At 40.6% G+C, this 21,688-nt stretch overlaps 2 protein-coding genes across 2 annotated transcripts in view; one reads left to right on the forward strand and one right to left on the reverse strand.

Moving 5' to 3' along the window:
* cracd (capping protein inhibiting regulator of actin dynamics) overlaps nt 1-13,922 on the forward strand; it is a 26,370-nt gene extending 12,448 nt beyond the window's left edge. Inside the window, exons 2-9 of the mRNA XM_026291139.1 lie at nt 6,936-7,104; nt 7,260-7,389; nt 7,645-7,806; nt 8,173-8,379; nt 8,502-10,806; nt 11,106-11,296; nt 11,593-11,752; nt 12,165-13,922. Of these exons, the coding sequence (XP_026146924.1) occupies nt 7,348-7,389; nt 7,645-7,806; nt 8,173-8,379; nt 8,502-10,806; nt 11,106-11,296; nt 11,593-11,752; nt 12,165-12,325 (3,228 nt within the window). The 5' untranslated portion in view covers nt 6,936-7,104; nt 7,260-7,347 and the 3' untranslated portion in view covers nt 12,326-13,922. The remainder of the gene's footprint in view (nt 1-6,935; nt 7,105-7,259; nt 7,390-7,644; nt 7,807-8,172; nt 8,380-8,501; nt 10,807-11,105; nt 11,297-11,592; nt 11,753-12,164) is intronic.
* On the reverse strand, nt 13,223-21,261 carry aasdh (aminoadipate-semialdehyde dehydrogenase). The gene is made up of 14 exons (XM_026291138.1): nt 20,888-21,261; nt 20,641-20,761; nt 20,287-20,543; nt 19,905-20,097; nt 18,917-19,158; nt 18,601-18,707; nt 17,992-18,164; nt 17,567-17,882; nt 16,895-17,013; nt 15,773-16,637; nt 15,414-15,577; nt 15,114-15,239; nt 14,769-14,900; nt 13,223-14,535 (listed from the first exon to the last, which is right to left on the reverse strand). Exons 1-14 carry the CDS (start codon nt 21,118-21,120, stop codon nt 14,092-14,094), a joined length of 3,492 nt encoding a protein of 1,163 aa, XP_026146923.1. The 5' UTR covers nt 21,121-21,261; the 3' UTR covers nt 13,223-14,091.
* Between the last annotated feature and the right edge of the window lie 427 nt (nt 21,262-21,688).

Raw genomic sequence — 21,688 nt, forward strand, 5'->3', positions numbered from 1 at the left:
ACTTTCTTTTCTGTCATGATTCTGCCCTCGTGTCCTTGATTTTTCCTAGTCTTGAGGCAGGATCATGACAGACCCATGTTTTGTGTACAAGCGCATGGACTTGTCTCTGGGCCATGTGCTTGTGTTGTCTCGTTCCCTTGCCCCGCCCCCCTTGTTAACCTAGTCGTGTCTTGATTGTCCTATCTGTAACACCTGTCGTGTCTTGATTAGTACCCCTATTTAGATCTCCTAGTGTGCTCTGTCTTGCGTCGGTTCATTGTGTTACTTGTGTACTACTTATGTGTTCTACACTTGTGATTGTACCTCTGAAGTCCCTGTATAACCGTGAGTGTTATTTGTAGTTAGTGTTCTCTAGTTTTGAGTCTTTGTTTACCTCGTTAACTCAGTCCTGTTCAGTTATTTTGTATTTCCCTAGTCAGTGTTTTCCCCCTCGTGGGTTTTTGTTTTCCCTTTTTTGTTAAATAAATCCTGTGTTTAGTCACTTCCTGTCTGCACCTGAGTTCCTCCCTTACCAAAACCTTGACAGAATGAACCGACCACCAAGGAACTCAGCAGACAGGAGGCAATGCTGGATGGCATCAGCCAGCCAGCGAGATTGTTTTGAGGGCTCTCGCCTTGTGGTGTTCCGGGGGACCAGGGGAGGTCGTTCCGGAGTGAGCGGGCGAGAGGAGGAGCCCCAGAGGTCCCCACCTACCCAGCTGCCGGCGATCCCGGAGGGTCGTGTCCTGGCCGTGGCAACCCTGGGGGGTCAGGCAAGCCCCTCCCAGAGTCCTGAGGTGCCCTCCTCAGCCAGCAGTCTCCCCATGAAACGAGGGAGACGGTTTTCATGGGAGTCGGCTTCAGAGTCTTCGGCGTCCGAGTCTGCCCTGTCCGAGACCAAACTCCCCCAACCCGCCTCTGACCCAGCTGTAGCCTCTGCACCGCGCCCGAGGAGGAAGAGGAAGAAGAAGGGGCCTGCCGGTCCTGTGACCCTGTCTCCTCCCGAGTCAGCAGCGGTGAGCGTGCCTGAGCCAGCAGCGGTGAGCGCTGGCGTGCCCGTGCCAGCAGCGGAGAGAGCTGGCGTGCCCGTGCCAGCAGCGGAGAGAGCTGGCGTGCCCGTGCCAGCAGCGGAGAGAGCTGGCGTGCCCGTGCCAGCAGCGGTGAGCGCTGGCGTGCCCGTGCCAGCAGCGGAGAGAGCTGGCGTACCCGTGCCAGCAGCGGTGAGCGCTGGCGTGCCCGTGCCAGCAGCGGAGAGAGCTGGCGTGCCCGAGCCAGCAGCGGTGGGCGTGCCCGAGCCAGCAGCGGTGGGCTTGCCCGAGCCAGCAGCGGTGAGCGTGCCCGAGCCAGCAACAGTGAGCGTGCCCGAGCCGGCAAAGAAGAGAGCTGCAGTCGTGAGAGCGGAGGAGAGAGCCGCGGCCGACTCTGCAGCAAAGACTCTTGTACAGTCGGTTTCATCCCATAAGGAGCTGCCTATTGTCCTAGCTGCTAAAGCATTTTCTGATTATTTGTCCCGTCTTGTCCAAATTTTAGAAATCCCCGTCAGTCCTGTCTTGTCCCCTGACCCTGTCCCCAGAAGTCCCAAATGTCCAGCCGTTGTCTCCCCGTGTCCTGTTGATGTGGCCCCGTGTCCTGTTGATGTGGCCCCGTGTCCCGTTAATGTCCCCCCGTGTCCTGTGGTCCCCCCGTGTCCAGTAGATGTTGTCCCCCCGTGTCCAGTAGATGTTGTCTCCCCGTGTCCAGCCGTTGTCTCCCCGTGTCCAGCCGTTGTCTCCCCGTGTCCAGCTGTTGTCTCCCCGTGTCCTGTTGATGTGGCCCCGTGTCCTGTGGTCCCCCCGTGTCCAGTAGATGTCGTCTCCCCGCGTCCCGTAAGTGTTGTCCCGCGTCCCTTGTCTGGTCCTGTCATGTCCCCTGTCAGTTGTCCCGAGACCCCTCCCCGTCCCTCACCACCCAGACCTGCCCGTACCCCCCGTCGTCAGCCTTCGTCCTGTCCTCCTAGGATTCCTACCCCTCCCACCCGCCCTGGTCTGTCCCCCATGAACTTTGTGGTCCCGCCCCCTCCCCTTCCCTGTTTGTTTTTTTTGATTTGTCACCCCAACCCTGCCGTTGTGTACTCATGTTTGCCTTTGTTGTTATTTGTCATGTCCTGTTGGTTTGTGTCTGTGTCCCAGTCTGTCATGTCAGTCGTGTCCCGTGTTTGATGTTCCCTTGAGGAGCGTCTGGAAGCCGCTCCTTAAGGGAGGGGTTCTGTCATGATTCTGCCCTCGTGTCCTTGATTTTTCCTAGTCTTGAGGCAGGATCATGACAGACCCATGTTTTGTGTACAAGCGCATGGCCTTGTCTCTGGGCCATGTGCTTGTGTTGTCTCGTTCCCTTGCCCCGCCCCCCTTGTTAACCTAGTCGTGTCTTGATTGTCCTATCTGTAACACCTGTCGTGTCTTGATTAGTACCCCTATTTAGATCTCCTAGTGTGCTCTGTCTTGCGTCGGTTCATTGTGTTACTTGTGTACTACTTATGTGTTCTACACTTGTGATTGTACCTCTGAAGTCCCTGTATAACCGTGAGTGTTATTTGTAGTTAGTGTTCTCTAGTTTTGAGTCTTTGTTTACCTTGTCTGATCAGTCCTGTTTAGTATTTGTTGTATCTGCCCTAGTCCTGTTTTCCCCCTCGTGGGTTTTTATTTTCCCCTTTTTGTAAATAAACCCCTTGTTTTGTGATTCCCTGTCTGCACTTGAGTTCCTCCTTGCCAAGACCCTGACACTTTTCTATCTATATTAGAACTGTATATAAATTAGAACATTAACACATTGTTCATAAAGTCAGCTGATCATTATAAAAGAAACAGAAGCAAGGTTGACAGGAGGGTTGTCTTATGCTATCCTGAAGGGATTTATTTTGCAGTACTGACCAGATGATTGTATTAGCCCATTTGTAGGGTACTGAAGAAAAAAAACTTAATAAAATGGATATTGAATATTTACATGGCAGGCATTACAGATAGATATGACATTATATAACACAGCTAAAGAAGAGAAGTCAGGTACACAAGGTTTTTATAGATCATGGCAGCAATACATTATTAATTTATAACTAAAAAGCATTGTAACTGTGCATATAACTCAGACGCAGTCCTCTTAATATAGGTTGTGATATGCATACATGAGGAATTTCATTCTTCAGTTCTTAGCAAATTCCCTCTGAGAAAAGACAAAGAGATTGCAAACAAGCGATTGCAAAAAATTAACCTGGGAATAAAAGCATACTAGACTGTATACAAGCACAAAAAGACTATGATAATAATAAAAAACAGAGGTTAAGCATTTGAAAAAAGGGCCCAGAAGCACCAAGGAAAAGCAATCATCTCCTTCCATTTTCTTTTCAGACTTGCACACACAAACCAGACACATCAGTGAGGAAAATACCTCTGTGTTCACAGTTATCCCGCCTCTACCCCTACTGCAGACAAAGCCTGTCGTAACCATGGCGACGGACAGTAAGGAGGCTAAGTTTGATGCGTGTGTAGAGGTAACAGTATCTGAAGGCCCAGGTAAACAAAAACAGAGTGAGGATCTTTGCAAATGGCCTGCGCTTAAAGTGACAGTAACTAAATGCCTCAAAACATCAGTGCTGTCTCTTTAAGAACTGTGTGGTGTGGGCACAAAAACAAAAGAATTGTGTGCTGTGTCTGCATGAAGTTGTTTTCCATGCCATTACAGTGAAAGAGGATGGGAAGACTTCAAGCTTCAAAAAGGATGCAAAACCACCACAAAAGTGGTTCATTTGATTTGTGTGAGATACTTCAAAACTTGAGCCAGATTTGGACTAGAGCTTTCAAAACATTGCTAATTCACTTACAATGCAGTAAGAGTTGAATGCCAAAATTTTCCATCTTAAACTTTGATCTGTTGGCTTCAGAAGTCACATGAACCACTATTATGGTGCTTTTGTTCACTTTTTGTCCCCGGTCCTTATTCACTGCAATTGCATGCAGCGGAGTGACCATCACATTCTCCAAAATGTCTCCTTTTTGTTCCTGGGAACAATGAGAGTGGTACAGATTTGAAACGACGTGAGACTGAGTAAATGATTTTCATTTCTGTGTGAATTATTCCTTTAAATATGAATTAATCATGTATTATTGTTGCTGTCCAGGGTTTACACACCTTTTCGAGTGAATCTTGTGCCCTCAAACTTTATAACCTCATCTAACTTATTAACATAAATATTTCTCACGTGTGACTTAATTCATGCTTCCTCAGTACAGTTGAAGTGTGGCATGCTTTAGTTTGAGCTTGTTTCTTAATGTTGTTACAGATGTAGATCCATGTGTTGGGCAATCAAGGACACTGCTGACAAAAGGAACAGTGCCAGTTATGCTGTTATGATAAATATATAAATGAATCATGTACTAATACTGACATTTGGAGTGTGAGGGAAACAGTCTGGTTCAGTTGGGACAAAAAAAAAAATCAAGTTACTTGCTTTGCTGTGCCAAATGAGGAACATTGTACGACAAGAGTGCAAGGAGCAAGGTTGAGTATTGTTATGTTGTCAAGTGGGACGGGTGTGTGTTTTAACTTTTGTAAAGAAGTGAGGGGAACAGACAGGTCTGAGTGAAATTATTTAGCAATACTTATACTCATAGGAGCAGGTAGGCTGTGGTTGAGTGTATAGTGGTTGTAGTATGAAGGAGTACAAGGGAGACACACTGAGGGCTGTTTCTCTGGCTGAGTGGTGTCCACTCACATCATATGCCTCAGTGATTGAGGATGCCTGCAGCACTGCATTGTGGGGCAGAGAAATGGAGTAATAGCAGCTGGGAACAGACTGTGACTTGGACATGGCTTTGAGAGGGAAATGACGAGACAAAATATGAGAAATCATAAAATCATAGTCATATACGCTCGTAAACGGTACACCCTGGAACAGTAATAACTTCAGGAACTCGCATCAGAACAACAACAGAAGCAGTCACTGACGCCAGGTACCAAATATGTCTTACTTTCCTTATTATTGCGCCATTGTGTTTTGAGCAGCAACACTTACTTACTGTGTAACTCCACACTACTTTCCACTTTTAGCCTGTAACAGATCCACACTGATCTCTTGCTGTTAGTATTTATCTACTCTGAGGTGTAGAGTGGCCCTGTCACCCCAGCCAGTTCACTCGGAGCTCCTACAACAGAGAGTCAGTCACACACAGTCTTGAACCTTCATACACACAAAAAAATACAGAGATGTTTTGCTTTTGGCTGGTGTTGTGCTTATGGTGTACTTATAATGCCTTCAGAGGGACCAGAAAAGAACTTGCAGGCTTGCATGCGTATTCACTCATACGCATATTATAATGTTACAGAAGATTTCTATTTCATATAAATGCTGATCTTTGTAAACTTTCCTATTCATAAAAAAAAAAAAAAAAAAAAAAAAAAAAAAAACATAAGTACCACAACGTTTTCACCATTTAATAAAAGAACTGTTCCTTGAGAACCAAATTAGGACATTAGAATGATTTCTGAATAATCATGTGAAAATTCATCTTTGTCATCAGAATGAATTGTATTTTATAGATTATTTAGAGTTATTAAAAATTGCAATAATGTATCACAATACTGCTGTTTTTAATGAATCTTTGATTAAATAAAAACAAAGTCCTGGTGAGACTTCTTTCAAAAACATAAAAAAATCTTACAGGCCACAAATTATTGATCAGTAGTGTATATAGTTAATATTTTATTTGACATGTTCTATATGTAATTTTATTTGTAAACGTGTTTTTGAGCTTCTCTTATCTCCGTAGTTTTTATGATTCCTAATAACCTTATAGTCTCAGGAAGTGGAGCCTCTCCACAGCACTCTTTACAAACCAAAGGTCCCTTGCCTTATCATTGGTTTAATGCCGTTACATGGGAACCATATGTTTCAGTCAAGCCAGAGACACTTTGCAACTGCAGATTTCCACTTTAATTGGTAGGTTGAGATTTCTATAAATGTTTCCTTTACGATAGTTTTGGATTGTTATTTTATACATATTAGGAATTTGTTTTTAAAATTGGTGTTTGATTGTTGGTCACGAAGCTCAGATTATATCCACAGTGTGCATGTTATCAGAAGTAACTGATGGGAAAGAAAGAAGCTTGTTTAGCATTAAGTAAAACCTACAGATTATTTGTGTACCCCCTTCCACAATACATATCCATCCAAGCACTTTTTAAAAACCTCCAGTGAAGCTGGAATTATAGAGTAGATTTAGAGGAACCTACGACATCCCCCTGTGATACTAAAATCTTCACAATATACAAGATGCACAGTTGTTTATTCGTGTAGACTGAAGTATTATTTGAGTCATCTATCATCCATGATTGCTCATGTGGATTACAGGGCTCACATTGACATTAAAATGTGTAAGAGGAGTAAAGTTGATGTATAGTATGTAGCTTGAACAACCAGATGCATAAAAATTTGTTCAAGTCACATCTCGCACACATTTGAGTGGCTGGATTGCTATCTTCTTTTCATAATTGTAAATACATGATAAGTAGACCTAAATTTTTTTCAGTAAAGCATGTAAGCTCCTCTCTTCTCAAAGCAGTGTAACAACTCTATATTACTGACAATAGCTTTATATAAAATTGCTTCTTTAGCAGATGGCTTCTAATTGTTCGCCTCTTTTTTCTGTGATGCCTTTTTATGATCAATTGGCTTTATAGGACCTCGACATTCCCAATGTTTAAACAGGACATCTGGTGACCATAGTTATAAAAGCATGTCTCAGGACAAGGTCTTACCCCCAGTGTAACCTGATTCCAGAGGATTCTGATTTATTCTGGTCCTCAATTTCACAATCATCAATTAAAAATGCTCACATTTTTGTACTACTAAATTAAACTGTATGGTTATTGCTACTTAACGTCTATTTATCACTTTTCTTTGCCCCTACTGACCCCATTTGTACCAGAGCGGGGACGGCAGAGCAAATTCCAACCATTCCGGCGTCTGTTTGGGAAGAAGAAAAGGAGGGAAGCAGAACGTGGGTTTGAGGGATCTGAACTTAAACCTAGCCATTCCACTGATGATGTTTGCAATGGGGTGGTCTCAGTTGAGGAAGATAATGACGAGTGTCTAAGGTAAAACTTTATAACCATTTTAGCTGGGTCTGCCTTTTTTAATATATACAAAATAAATTTAGTGTATTTTAGATGAGTTTATTTGTTGAATTGAGTACTGAAAACATTAATAGAAATGTTTAAATTAAATGGTATTTTAATGTCTACGTTCAAAGGGAGTTAAACACCCTAGGGTCCAGAGCTTTTTCACATGAGAGTGTATTTATCCCAGAGGACTCAGAGAAGACATATCCAGGACAGACAATGTCCCAGGAGAACGTTTCAGACAAAGTTAGGAAGATTCAGGTGAGACTTTTCAGACAAATTTATAATTCAAAATGTTTATGGCACCAAACTTCACCAACACAATTTTCATATAAGCATTGCACTAAATGTTTACAATTTATTTTAGACTGTTTTATGTTGGAATCTTTGGGACTTAATGTTGGCTAATTCCTTACTTTTCTCTAATTTGACTAAAAAGGCAGCAAAAACAAACTAACAAACAAAAAAACAAAAAAGCAGCTTTTATTTTTTTACTCTCTATGCTTTTGTTGATAGAGGCAAATTGGACATAATATCAAATTTGGTCAGAGACCTCCTTCACTTAGAAAGAGTGAGGGAGATGAAGGTAGCTCAGATGAAGAAGAGGTACCACAAAGTCCACTGAAGGTTCTTGCTCAGGTGGAGAATGAGCCACCAGAGACCGAAGCCGAGGAAAAAGTGAGTTAATCTCCAAATTATTTTCCACTACTTACATAAATGCTGTGTTAGTCAAAGTTTATATATTACCTTTGACCATTTATATTGACTGTTAAAAATAACAGCTTTTTTTTTTTGGAGAGTAATGTTATAAAACAGATTACCTCCCTTGCAAAATGTACATTTGCACTTGGCAGGCACTTTTATTGAAAGCAACTTTTAATGCATTCAAGATATACATTTTATCAGGAATTTATTGTTGCGAATGGCATACACTAGTTAAGCTGTAGGAAAGTGTCAGACTGTGAATACATTGATTCCCCATACATATAACATGCTTCCTGCTCTGCAGTCACAAACATGTTTGTGTTTTTGCAATTAAATTAGGCTGGTAGCCATGACACGGTCCAGCACAAAACTCCAGTCAAATCCCCACGCACCAAGCGCCCACCTCCCCCTGGCACAATTGAGTCCATCAATCTTGATGCTGTCCCTCAGTCTGTCCCACGCTTGGACAACACTGCTGCCAAACATAAACTGTCTGTCAAACCGAAAAACCAGAGGGTGTCACGCAAACACCGAAGGTTCACACAGGTAAAAATAAATGTGTTCATCAAATGTAAATAGTGTCTATTGGTTTTAACTGTGTTTGTCCATGCAAAGTCAGTGGGCACAAACTCAAAGGCAATAACTTCTGTAAATGTAACATATTTCAGGAGTTTCATGAAGAGGATCTCTCTGAAATGCAAGAGGAATCTGAAACACAAAAAGACGAAGAAGTCTTTGATTTGTCAAGAGAGGACTATACCATTATCCATAGAAACAAAGAGGATTATGAACCCACTGAGAAATCGATGAGGCGACGATTTCACAAGGAGGAGCTTGAACACCTTGAGCTTCAGAGAAGGGAACAAGAGGAAGAGAGAAAGATGGAGGAACAAGGGAGGAAAATCGAGGAGCAGAGGCTAGAAGAGGAAATGCAGCGTAGTCAGGAAGAGGAAAGGCTGCAAAAGGAGGAAGAGGAGAGGAAGCAACGAGAGGAAGAGGCAAGGAAAGAAAGGGAAGAGGAAGAAAGAAGGAGAAAAGAGGAAGAGCGAAAAAGGCAAGATGAAGATAGAATGAGGAGAGAGGAAGAGGAAAGAAGAAGAGCAAAGGAGGAAAGAAGGCGGCATGAACTTGAGGTGGAGCGTCTTCATCTGGAAGAGGAAAGAAAAAGGGAGCAGGAGGAGAGAAGGAGAAAAGAGGAGGAAGAACAACGTAGGATTCAAGAGTTAGAGGAGAAACAGCAGAGAGAGGAAGAGCAACGTCTCCATGAGAAGGAAAGGAGCCGACAAGAGGAGGCTGAGAGGAAAAGACTAGAGGAGGAGGAGGAAAGAAAGAGGAAACAGAAAGAGGAGAAAACTGGGACTACTGACCCAGAATGGAAAAGAAAAGCAGAGGAAGTAAGATGGAAAGAGATGGAGGAGAGACAGAGACCCTTTACTTTCAAGGTCTCTTCAGGCGAGAAGCAGATACTATTCCAGAAGGTCAACCTCACTCCTGTTACTCCATCAACTGGTCAACAGGGTGAAACAACAGCTGAAACCAGGGAGGGAGCCAAAGCTTCTTCACCAGGATGCACAGATTCACCAACTTTGTCTTCATCTCTTTATGTCCCACATACTGCAATTCTTGTGACAGGAGCCCAACTTTGTGGAACCGCAGTCGATCTCGATCAGATCAAGGACACAGCCTGCAAGTCCCTTCTTGGCCTTTCAGAAGGCAAAAAGGCCATGGGCACTCCTCCAACCAAGAGCAAGTCTTCTCCAGATCGTAAATCTGGAAAAACAAAATCCTTATACGAGTCTTCCTTATCTGCAGACCATTCTAATGCTGCTGTCCTGGCAGAATGGGCAAGTATCCGATCCAAAATTTTTAAAGGTGCTGAGGACGGAAAATATCCAGAATACCCAGATCAGAGTCGCAGGCCAATAAGTGAGGATCTAAATACAGTGCCATTCTCTCACACCAACCTCAGGAAAACCATGTCAGCCAGTGCTAAGTTTTCAATAACTCCAGCTAGAAAGAAATTTGCTGATTCCAACAGGAACTCAGAGAGTTTTGGTCAGGAAGACAAAGAATGTGTGAAAATAGAATCACCATCTATGGAAACTCCCTCTGTCCAAAAATCAGAGTTGCCCTATTTAAATATCAAGATCCAGAACAGGGGAAGCAAAGCTGTCCGCATTGCAGATAGTGCTGAAGAATGCATGTTTGCCAAAGACCTCCCCTCCTTCCTTGTTCCCAGTCCGCCACATGGATCTCCCAGGTCACAGAGGTCCGAGACTGGATCCATAAGTCAGGCCGAATCAGAAGACTTGGACGCAAAGGATGAAGGGGATCAGAAGTATCAGAGTGGTGATGAGCCGCCCTCACCTTTTGGAATCAAGTTGAGAAGAACCAATTACTCTCTTCGCTTTCACAATGAGCAATCTGCAGAGAAGAGGAAAAAAAGGTACAGTGCAGGAGACAGTTTCGAAGGTGTCCCAGTGCCTCTCACCTCCATTGACCAAGATTCTGACACTTCTACACTCTCTGAAAAGTCTAGCCCTGTTTCTCCGCAACAAGATATTACCGGATTTCGAACCGCTGCAGCACCCAGTAAAGAATCTCGAAGTAAGTTTAGCAGAAATACTCTCTCTTTGGCACGCACTGAAGGTGACAACTTTGTCCCCAAGCCTCCACTCTACCAAAAACCAGCTACCTCCCCCAAACCATCTGAAGGTGCCACACCTCCTCCCTCTCCTCTCCCGAAACCTGGCCGTAGGACTTCGGGGGACATGATTTTACAAAGGACAGGGCAAGCAGAACTGGTGGAAACTGAGCAGAACAGTGATCATAAGGAAGAAGTTGCAGCATCTCTACCATCCCAGAAAAGCAGACAAGGAGATGAGGAGCTAAAAGAAAAGAAGTCATTTTTTCCATCCATTAGCATCCCATGGAGAGAAAAAACAGATCGCAGGACAGAACTCATTAAAAAAGGTTTGAAATACTCAAGCACTGTAGAGCTATAATTGTATCTTCACAAATATTATAATGCTTGCGACGCATCAATTTTATTTAATATACTGTGTTTTAGGTTCAGAAAGGTAGTAAGGACATTGTAAAAATAGTGACATCAGTGGTTCAACCCTAATTTTATGAAGCAACAAGAATACTTTGATGAACGATCTATTTAATGCTATTCTTGTAGACAGTACAACGGAGTAGTAGAAGACTCTAAAATGCCTTCTAGTCTTGCTAGTCAATTTGACACCTTCTGGATTTCTTCTCCTTCACAGAAAAACCCTCTCTGCAGGCCAGGCACTCTCTGGACAGCTCACGGACACAGGAGAAAGAGACTGGACCACTTTGGATCACTCTGGCACTGCAAAAACAGAAAGGTTTCAGAGAACAACAGCAAAACCGAGATGATAGGAGGAGCCAGAGAGAAGCTAAGCTGGCTGAGAAACAGGCTAAGGGCAGAGATAGTGTATGTATACATTATCAATATAATCACAGTCTATTATCATTAACTAGCTACACTGTTAGTACTATATGTAAAATTTTATTAACAGTGAGTTTTAACCAGCTGTAATCTAATGTAATGCAAAAGCAGTAACAGCTTTCCCTTTTACATCAATTTTACCAGCCATGATAAGTAGCATTCTATTGATCACTTGTTTTCTACTTCTGTGGTGCTGTGCTGGGTAACCTCGACCTTTAGGAGATCTTGTTGATCCAGAATCTTGCTCCTTGCTACAATATGGTGTTGTTTGTTTCTGAAAGGCTGGAATGGTCAGTCCGACAGAGGATAAGGGCAGTGGAAGTTCCAGCGCTCCAAAACCTCAAACAACAGATGAGAATAAGAGACCAGACACACTCCTGGCCCGTTTTGAACGACGTGACAACTTGAAGAAAGCCAATACCTTGCCCAGTTCAGTCACAGGTAAAAAAAAAAAAATACAAAAAAATAAAAAATATCAGAAACTTTAATTTCGTTTTGACTAAAGAAAGAATGACATGAAAATCTTGGATGACATGGTGGTGAGTCAATCATCAGGAATTTTTATTCTGGAAGTGAACTAATTCTTTAAATTTCTAATCCTTAAAATTCTTTAGTAGCTGTATACTAGGGTTGTTTTTGGTAACTTTGTGTCTTGTGCTCAGTTGTTATTTAAGCTTTGTTATTTCTTTCATATACATTCCCCTAGCTGAAATGCAACTGACATCAGAGTGAGATTTAGACATGGTTCCCATTATGATGTGGTGTTTTTAAAACTAAGACATCTAACCACCACAAAAACATAAAAGAGCCATCTCTCATTCTTTATAGTGATTTTCTTTCTTTCTTTTGACAGTTGAAATTACAGACTCTACACCATCGCCGCCAGCAACAAAAGATGTGACAAAGCGCTTCCCTCCTGGTGACACTTCCCAGGTTTCTACTGAGCCTGCGTGGCTTGCCCTAGCAAAGCGTAAGGCCAAAGCCTGGAGTGACTGCCCTCAGATCATCAAGTGATTCATTGCTGCTGACCAGTGAAAAAGCAAATAAGTCATCTCCTTCATCCACAACTTTAGCCATCACAGCACCCCAGCTCACCTCTTGCTCTGAAAAAAAGTCTATAATTTACTTTCTAGTATTTCAGAATATTTGGTATTTTAGTGACAAAATATTGTACAAATATTCAGATTCACTAAGGATAAACAATTATATCAACCCACCGGTCTGGTTTTCAAAATACTGGATTATTGCAACAACATGCATCAAAATAATATTTACTAATTTGTGTCACAGCCAATCAACCAAGCATATAATCTTCAGAGAAGTTGCAGCCCTTCATATCTTTGAAGTCGCCAGTGGTTAACAGTGTATATACACTATGCATGCCAAACTGTTGAATATTACTAAAACAATATGAGTAGTTCACATTACGTACAAATGTAACATTTCAAGTATAACAGGAAGGTGTGTTATTGCTTTGGTGATAAATCTGGGAAGCAATTCAAGGGCTAATAATAACACAGCTGATGAAACATTCACAAATTCCACTCCTGGCTCCCACAAGCATGTAAATCAGAGAAACGGCTGTGCAATTTAAACATTTTTCCCCCCATGTATTCCAGTTGACACTCATAGACCTTGCTGATGGACAGACGTTGTCACTTTTTTATTTCTTAACTTATTATATTTGATATCTTGGCAAAGTAAAAAGATCTTCACTGTGTCCGTGACAACTGTGAGTACTTTCATTTTAACTATTGTTAAAACTCATCATGATTATGACACGTCAGCACTGTTTACTCATGTAATTAACTAACAATTAATTATTCCTTCAAGTTTCCATGACATCATAGTATATATGCACTTGAGCCGTGCTGTCAGTTGATCAAAAATCTACTTCTTGCAGTGTCTATACCCGCCTGTTTCTGTAGAACTGGTCGCCTGGGATCCGCCTGCTTGCTGTAACATAAACAATGCTATCCTGGCGTAGACTGTGCTAGCATCTCTTTTACCACTAATGAGCAAAACCTGCATCACGGCTAAGTCATAGGAGATCAGTGTTTCAAATGCAACGTCCCAGTGTGGAGGGGAGTAGGAACAAGAAGTCTAGCTAATGGGAATATCCTTTAGAAAAAAGAAAGCATTACTAGTGAGAGAACGAATGGACTAATAAATGGACATCACCTCTATGTCCTTGAATAAGGCAGCTAACCCCAGATCGCTCAAGGGAGGATTGTCCTTGTAGGTGAAGTTGCTTTGGATAAAAAGGGTCTGCTAAATAATGGTTATTAAACGGAAGCTTTGATCTCTCAGCAGAGCCACTGACTCCACTATCTAATGTAATGTTGTACGTATGTAATGTATGTAGGTATGTATAGAAGTGAAATGAAGCGGACTGTAGTCCTTTGGAGATCTCCTGAACTGCAGTCGGGTCAATTTGTTTTTACATTGGTCGTGTGCAATAGTGTAGCGTAAACAGTGTTGTATGTGATATAAAACAAAAAGTTTGTTGATAATTGCACTTTTTTTTGTTCCACTTTAGAAAAATCCATTGCAGAAAAAGTGACGCATATGTTATGAAATATGTGGAAAGAATTAAAGGAAGCTGTTTGAACTCGTTGTACTGAAACTCCTGTTTTTGCACAAAAACGAACATGAACATGAATGCTAAAATCATATATGTACATATAATACATACTGGATATATCCATATATTTTTTGAATAGGCGCTTTTGGGAGTCACCCATAAAAATATATTTATCTAGTTGCATATTGTGACTGTATCACTGTTTGGTCAGTTCTAGACAGTAAACATAATCATTGCGACATCCCACCACTAACTTGTGCCCCCATACAACAGGAGAGGAGAAAAGCTCGCCCGGCAAAGACAAGCTGGCCTTCAGTGTGCCGGTTTCTCCATCTAAAATCCACACCTTTCCATCAGTGGAGCACACAGCCACTAGTGTCCTCAACCCCCATGGATCACCATTAAACACAAAGGGAGTTGAGAACACCTTGCCTGTGGTCTGAAACTGCCACAGTAATGATCCGTTATCACCATTAATACAGTATACGTGACCGTCATGTGACCCACATGTGACTGTGTGATTGGATAATGTTGATATGCTTCTCTTGGGTGTTGTAGAAACCTGAAGATTAGTCCAAAATGTCAATGAGGAAATGCATGGCGATGAGAAGATTGGTCCATTAGTGGAGAATTCCCATAACTGCAAAATAATGAAACAAAAATCAAATATCTCATAATCAATGGAGGCATTCTCATAATCATATGTAATTAAAGAAGATTAAAGGAATATTGCAATAAGCCTCTTTTTAATTCACTAAAAAAAGGTTTGAAAAATGAGTGCAATATACATAGAATAACATTTTTTAATCATGATTGAAGTCATGTATATTTAATTTATCATCTCTTAGAGCAACTTTTCCTTTTTCCTCTCACCGTATCTCCAGTATGGCTTATTCCAATAATTTGTCCATTTACTGAACCAATGAAGACAGAGGAATCAGAGCAGCAGGGAGATGAGAAAAACGGGACACTGCTGGAATATGTCCACAAGAGTTTTCCACTGTCCTAGACAGACAATTAATGGAAGAGAAGCAAGAGAAATCTTAGCCTTTAAACATGACTTCTGATCCTACAGTATAAATTCAATTCTTCAGAATTTTCATATCAGAGAAGTTGGTTTACAAGCTTTGAAACTTGAACACGCAAATACTATATAAATATATAAAATATAAAATAATCTATCTTTTTCACTCTTATGAAGCTAAAACATTTACGTACTGGATCAAGACAGTGCAGATTCCCTCCCAGAGTACTACAGTATAACTGTCTAAGAGACGAGTGGATGCAAGGGGATGAAAATACTGCACCTCCACCACAATAGTGCTGCCAGATACAGGTTTTAGCCTGGGAGAATTAGAGACAAAACAAAATACTTTAAATTATGGAAAACTGGAAATATAAAAAGAATTATATAAATGCGAATTAACACTATAACAGTATATTCATAATACTAAAACAACACTGATTAGCACTACAGAAATATAATGAAACAAAATTAGTATTTCTCTTGTATATTACCAGTGGGTCTAATGCATAAACAAAGCCATCGTGGGACCCTGTGAACATCAGCCCAGTTTTAGGGTCTAAAGTTGGGGAACATTTCACCACATCCCCAGTCTCAAACGTCCACACAGTGTCCCCACAGGAAACATCCAGGAAATATATCTGTCTGTCATAGCAGCCTGAGAAAAAGGGTCAAACTCGGGTTAAAAATGTAGAGGACAAATAAACTGATGTAGAAATTTAACCTTGAAATCCTTTAGGTTCTGCTTTTAGTCAAAACCCCCCATATTCGAGCTAACGCAGTAACAACCTTATTACAACCACATTAGTCCCCTTAATTCAATGAAGCATTCCTTTTTAATTTAAGTACGAACCAACTGCTACAAGGCTTCCACATTTGGAAATGGCAGCTGAAGACTCCAGTCGATCCCCGAGGATACGCTCCCAGATGAACTCTCCATTGGACAGGTCAAGAGCCTGCAGTCTGTGCGAGTGAGAGCCAATGAACACAGTGGTCCTGTCAGGACCCACCAGCAGCACTGGAGAGGCGTCCACACACCTGCCTGTGTCTGAGCTCCAGAGGACCCGCAGGCCCAGCAGCAGGACATCGGAACGGTCTTCCCCTGAACCTTCACCTGCGCTCTTACTGACAGGTAACATTTCAGTAACTTCTTGAGGAACATGGCGTTCTGTGAGCCTTTTAGTAGCAGGATTTTCCTGAGATATATTATGAAGTTCATGTGAGGGATTAGATATTAAACTGCCTTCAGAAGTACTTGTCATCGTACGCTTGCTCCTGTTTGTCCCTAGTGCATCTGAAAAGTTTTTCTCTTGCATCTTCCCAAAACAACCCCAATCAATAACCTCACCAGCTCGTCTCACAACTACAAATCCCATAGTCCTTCTCACTGAGGGAACTACAAAACCCATTTTGCTTTCTGTAGCACTGCCTGTGCTCATTTCCTTCTGTTGTCTTTTGGGTGAAACTAAAGAGCCTGAATCATCCAGCATTCTCTTCTTTGATGTCTGGATTGCTTTGTTATGCGTTTCTGTCAAGACGTGACTAACCACATCTGAGAAAGGGACATCTAATATGACCTCCAGCAGGCCCACAGAGGTTGTTCCCATGGCAACAGTGATCTCATCACAGAGACGCAGGGCCTGAAGGGAGTCTCCTCCACTTAACATGAAGTGTGCATCTTCCTCAACCGTCACATCACTTTGCAGGCCAAGACATTCCTAGTATACACAGACAAACACACAGTGGCAGATTCACTCAGCAGGCAATGGGAAAGATATTATTAAGAAATACCTCCATGTGTCAAACAATAAGAATGGTAACACTTAAGTATAGGGACCAATTCTAACTATTTATTAATACTTACAGGAAAAAGTCGTAGCTAATAGTTAATTAGTAGCGAGAATGGGACCTTAAAATAAAGTGTCACCATTAGGAATTGTATATTTCGTGCAACAAGAGTAAATCGTATTTATACCTTCCATAGGGTCTGTAACTTCATTCTCACAGATTCAATGTCTTTCCATACAGTTTGTGTATTTATATCTTGTTTTTGAGTGTCACACATCCTCATCAATTCGTCAATGGCTACTTTACCTAAAAATACATGCAACAGGAATGTAAAAATGACTGAAATCTATGACCACAATAAAAACACAATCACAGAAATGCCAAAGCTTAGTGAAAATAAAAGGGAAAATGTCTAATATTTTAGTACATAGTCTACTTTTATTAAGCCTTTTATGTTTTATTGCTTTAAAAGGACAGTTTTAATAATATTATACTTGTGAACAAAATGTATATAAAAACATACATATATTAATTTTTATTTTTGTATATAATAATGTATAATTAAAAAGAGGATGAATGCATATATGGTGAGCAGCATAAAAGCTTAATTTACATTTTTATATAAATTAAATACATTTTGAATGGTGGACATGAATTAAACTATTCATGGTACTTCAAAGGACAATAACTATAACAAACGCAATAAAGATATGGTTTTTAAAATCACTCTAAATTTATAAGAATAGCAGAGTTCACACCAAAACTATAACAGCAAACTCTAATATAATTATTGTTACAGTTATCTTTATAGTTTTCGTTGTTAGTATGGACAGGCCTTCAGAGGATGGCGCTCACTTGCCATGAGGGGTGAGTGGAAGAGCAGGGATGAAGAATATCATGTCTGGGATGCTGTGACTGGCCAAAACCTGGGATAACCTCTGGCGAATCTCTCCTTCAGTAACCCTGAGTGAGGGGGAGCTGGAGTTTCTTGAGATGTCGACAGTGGTGAGGTCTTCAGAGGACTCTGTAGATTGTTGGAAAGGTTTTTGATGAGGAAATTCAGAGGATGAAAGGGTTCCTGGTTGACCTGATGTGAGCACTATAAATGCCAGCAGCCTGTCACCCTCACTCAGGCTCACTGTACACGCCTCCACCTGAGGCAAATCCTCAATGATCTGAGCACAGAAAGAAATCATTACATAAGAACATATATGCACCTTTAATATTCTTACATTTTGTTATAAACACATGCCAAAGTTGTTACATTACACATTTATCACCTACCTGCTGCAAGGCATCTAGGTGTACCCTCTGACCAAAGCGTTTGATGAGCCGATCCTTCCTGCCCAGGAAACACAACTGGGAATCACGCACCTGCACCCAGTCACCTGTAGCTCGCATTGTTCCCTCGACTACGGTTTCTTCATCATCAAGAAGACACACCCTCTCTTGACCACCTAAATAAAATCAGAAAAACTCACTGTGCAAACACAAAAACTAGCAAAACAACAACCGAATGTCAAAGTACACTAACATTCACAAGTTTGTGGTCAGTAGGATTTTAAATAACAATACAGAGGTTTATAATGCTACAAACAAAATACATTTAAATTAAATCATGCTCTTTTGAACTTTCTTCTCATCATAGAATCCAGAAACAAATTTATCCCCAAAATATTAAGCAGTACGGCTGTTTTCAACATTGCAAATAGCAAATGAGAATTATTTCTGAAGGTTCATGTGACTGAAAATTCAGCTTTAACGTCACAGGAATAAATTATATTTCAAAATATAATAAAATGGAAAACAGCTATTAAAAGCTTTAAAATATAGTTCATGAATTTACTTCTTATCTGTTTTTTTTTTTTACTCTTTCAGACACTTGTATCATACCAATGAACAGCTGTCCTTCTCCTTCAGTGATGAGACGTCCTGTTTCATCTCTCACCTCCATTACAGTATCCAACATCGGCTCTCCAAGGGGCACAGATTGATCAGTTCTTTAAAATAATACATACGATACATAAACAATTCATTAATTCAACAATTTAGCATGACTTTTTATGTCAATTCAAAATAAAGCAGTGGACTTTGAGAAATTGATATGACTGTTTTTTGTGGCTTATGTGTCTTTACTAGAGTGTTATTATTATTTAATTATTAATTATTAGTATGCTTGTCATTTTATTAGTTTCTGCACGTCACTCACACGTCCTCCGAGCACAGGTGTTTGTCTGGGACTTTGTAACAACTTGCCCAGCAAGAAACTTCTGTGGTGCCGTAAAGATTACAGATGTGTGTGCCATTGCCTTCCTGTCTCCAGCTCTTGAGAATACTTAGAGATGGACATGGCTCTCCTCCAAAAGCCAATAACCGCAGGGGTGAATTAGCACTAAGCAGCTCCTCCTGAAGGATACGCCTTCCAAAGCGCCTCACAAGAGTGGGAGTGGCCTGGACAAGAATTCAAAGTCAATTATAATATTTTAGTATAGAACAGTACTTTATTTTGTGTATGTCATCTCACACTTTACTGTCACCTATTGGTGTGGAGGAAGCATTGCATAAGAGGTTTCAGCCATAAATGCTAATGGCAGAAAAATGCTATTCATGGTCAGCCATTATTAACCACACTGCACATGGTCCAATGATGTCACATGGGCTATTTTAATAATATCCTTACAATGTTTCATTGCCATGAATGTGGTAGTTCCCATGCTGTGTAAATGCATGGTCAGAAAGCTCTCAGATTTCATCAAAAATATCTTAATCTGTGCTCCAAAGATTAACAAAGCTTTATGAGTTTAAAACATCATAAGGGTGAGTAATTAATAACAGATCTTTAATTTTTGGGTGAAGTACCCTTTAAGGACTGGAGTGTGAAATGAAATTCTGAGTGATGCAAAATATGTTACAGTAAAATATTGAAAACAAATTGTTGGTGCATGTAGATAAATTAACAAATGCCAAAGAACACTCTCATTATCTCTGTAATCTGCATAATGCAGAGGTTTCAGCTCACTACACCCACTACCAATGTTGATTACAGCACCATCATCTCCACCTCAGCGTGTACGCATTCGTGACAAAGATAAATAGACAGATGAAGTGATTTGATAATTAAAATCTCTAATTGGGAAAGGCTGTCACAAAAAGTATTCTGTCCCACGACTGATGGTTCGGTAAGGAATTGTACTTGCCTGTAAGACTGTTGTTTTGTTTCGTTTAAAAAGCACATTTGCAAGTCTGCGTGGCATCTTTTTAACAGCTGAGGGGACAATTAGGAGACACGCTCCCGAGGACAGGGCCAAAAACACCTCCACCACAGAGGGGTCAAAGGTTAACGGAGAAGACAGTAATACAACATCTTCTGCAGTCATCTTAAAGACAGATCTGTTGATCAAAAAAAAAAAAAAAAGATTTATTCCGTTTTATTAATTCTATCCTCCAATTTCAACAATATTTTTGCTATAGCTATCAGGTAAATAAGTGAATGCATTAAGACCACATTGTCATACATTCAAGTAAAGATAAACTACATAATAAATACACATTTGAACAAAAGGTTTAATGTGTTCTTACCTTAAATGTGTAATATTAGGCACAATACACCTGTGTGGGACCTTCACTATTTTTGGAAGCCCTGTTGTTCCGGATGTGTGCAAAACATAAGCCAAAGGCTCCCTCTGTTGGATGTCTTTGGTCATAGCAGAGCCCAGATCGGACATTTGAATGTTCGAGTCCTGTCCACGTTGTATTTTTATCAATGTGAGCCCATGTGAAGACAATGTTATACATATTTCCAGGGATAGCAGGTTGGAAAATGTACTCTGAAAATGCTGTTGGTTATGAAACAACAATATAAGCAATGATATATATAACGACTAGTTAATATAATATAATATAATATAATATAATATAATATAATATACCTACATTAAGCAGTTCGTTCTGTATTAAACAGTAGTCCAGCCTGCACTTGTTTATCATTCTCAGGTTGCACAAAGGTGGTGATGCAGGATCAAGAGGTACATATGCAGCAGGAAACTGCTGAATACTGTTCAGAAAAGAAAACATTTTAATTATATGCACTAAACTACAAAACATGTGTTTAGTGTAATAATTAGATACTCGAATAACTCGGTAGTCGTGCAACACACACTGACTGCATAAGTAATCGTACCCAACAATCCAGACAGGAAGGAGGACATCTGCATGACAGAAAAGCCCTATAGTACGATCATGTTTCTGGACAGAGGTGCGCAAATGTCCAGTTAATTTATTTGCGAGGGAAATAACTTCATCATATGTCAAACAGACTCGCGCTGCAATGCTGCTGTCGAACGCGACAGCTGTTTTATTACCATGAGCACGCGCTGCCTCGTGCACCAATTCATGAAGCAATTTTGCTGTCATATCTGAGCGAAAATTATACTAAATCATAATATGATGAATTACAACATAATTTTTCCATCTATTCCCATCCGTTTAGTAGCCCCTGTTTATCAACTATCCATAACCAATTCATGAACGAATTTGAGTCGAATGCTTTTTGAACCGGTTCACGAAGGTTTGAATCGTTCACGAATCAAACTGAATGGAGCCATTTTTTCTGTCTAAACTGTTCTCTTTTGCTGTTCTCTGTTCAGCTGTTCTCATCGTAAACATCGATTTTTTTTTCGGATAAAATATGTAATTTTTTTTAAAATTATTTTATGTAAAAGTAAATTATATTTAAGTTCCAAATTACGTTATGTACTAAATCATGTCTACAACAAGTATCTAGGGCACAAGATAACATAAAACTTTTTTAAAAAAAACGTAATCGCAAAAAATAGAAGTAAACAGTAATTTGTGGCTATAAAATGGCAGAGAACCACATGAACAAATAATCTCTTTGTGACTGCTTTTTTTAAAACGAACTGTTCAAAAGAACCGATTCGTGGAAATGACTCGTACACCCCATTTGACCAAATTCGCGCTT

The sequence above is a fragment of the Carassius auratus genome, chromosome 20, assembly GCF_003368295.1.
Source record: "Carassius auratus strain Wakin chromosome 20, ASM336829v1, whole genome shotgun sequence".
Taxonomy (NCBI): Eukaryota; Metazoa; Chordata; class Actinopteri; order Cypriniformes; family Cyprinidae; genus Carassius; species Carassius auratus.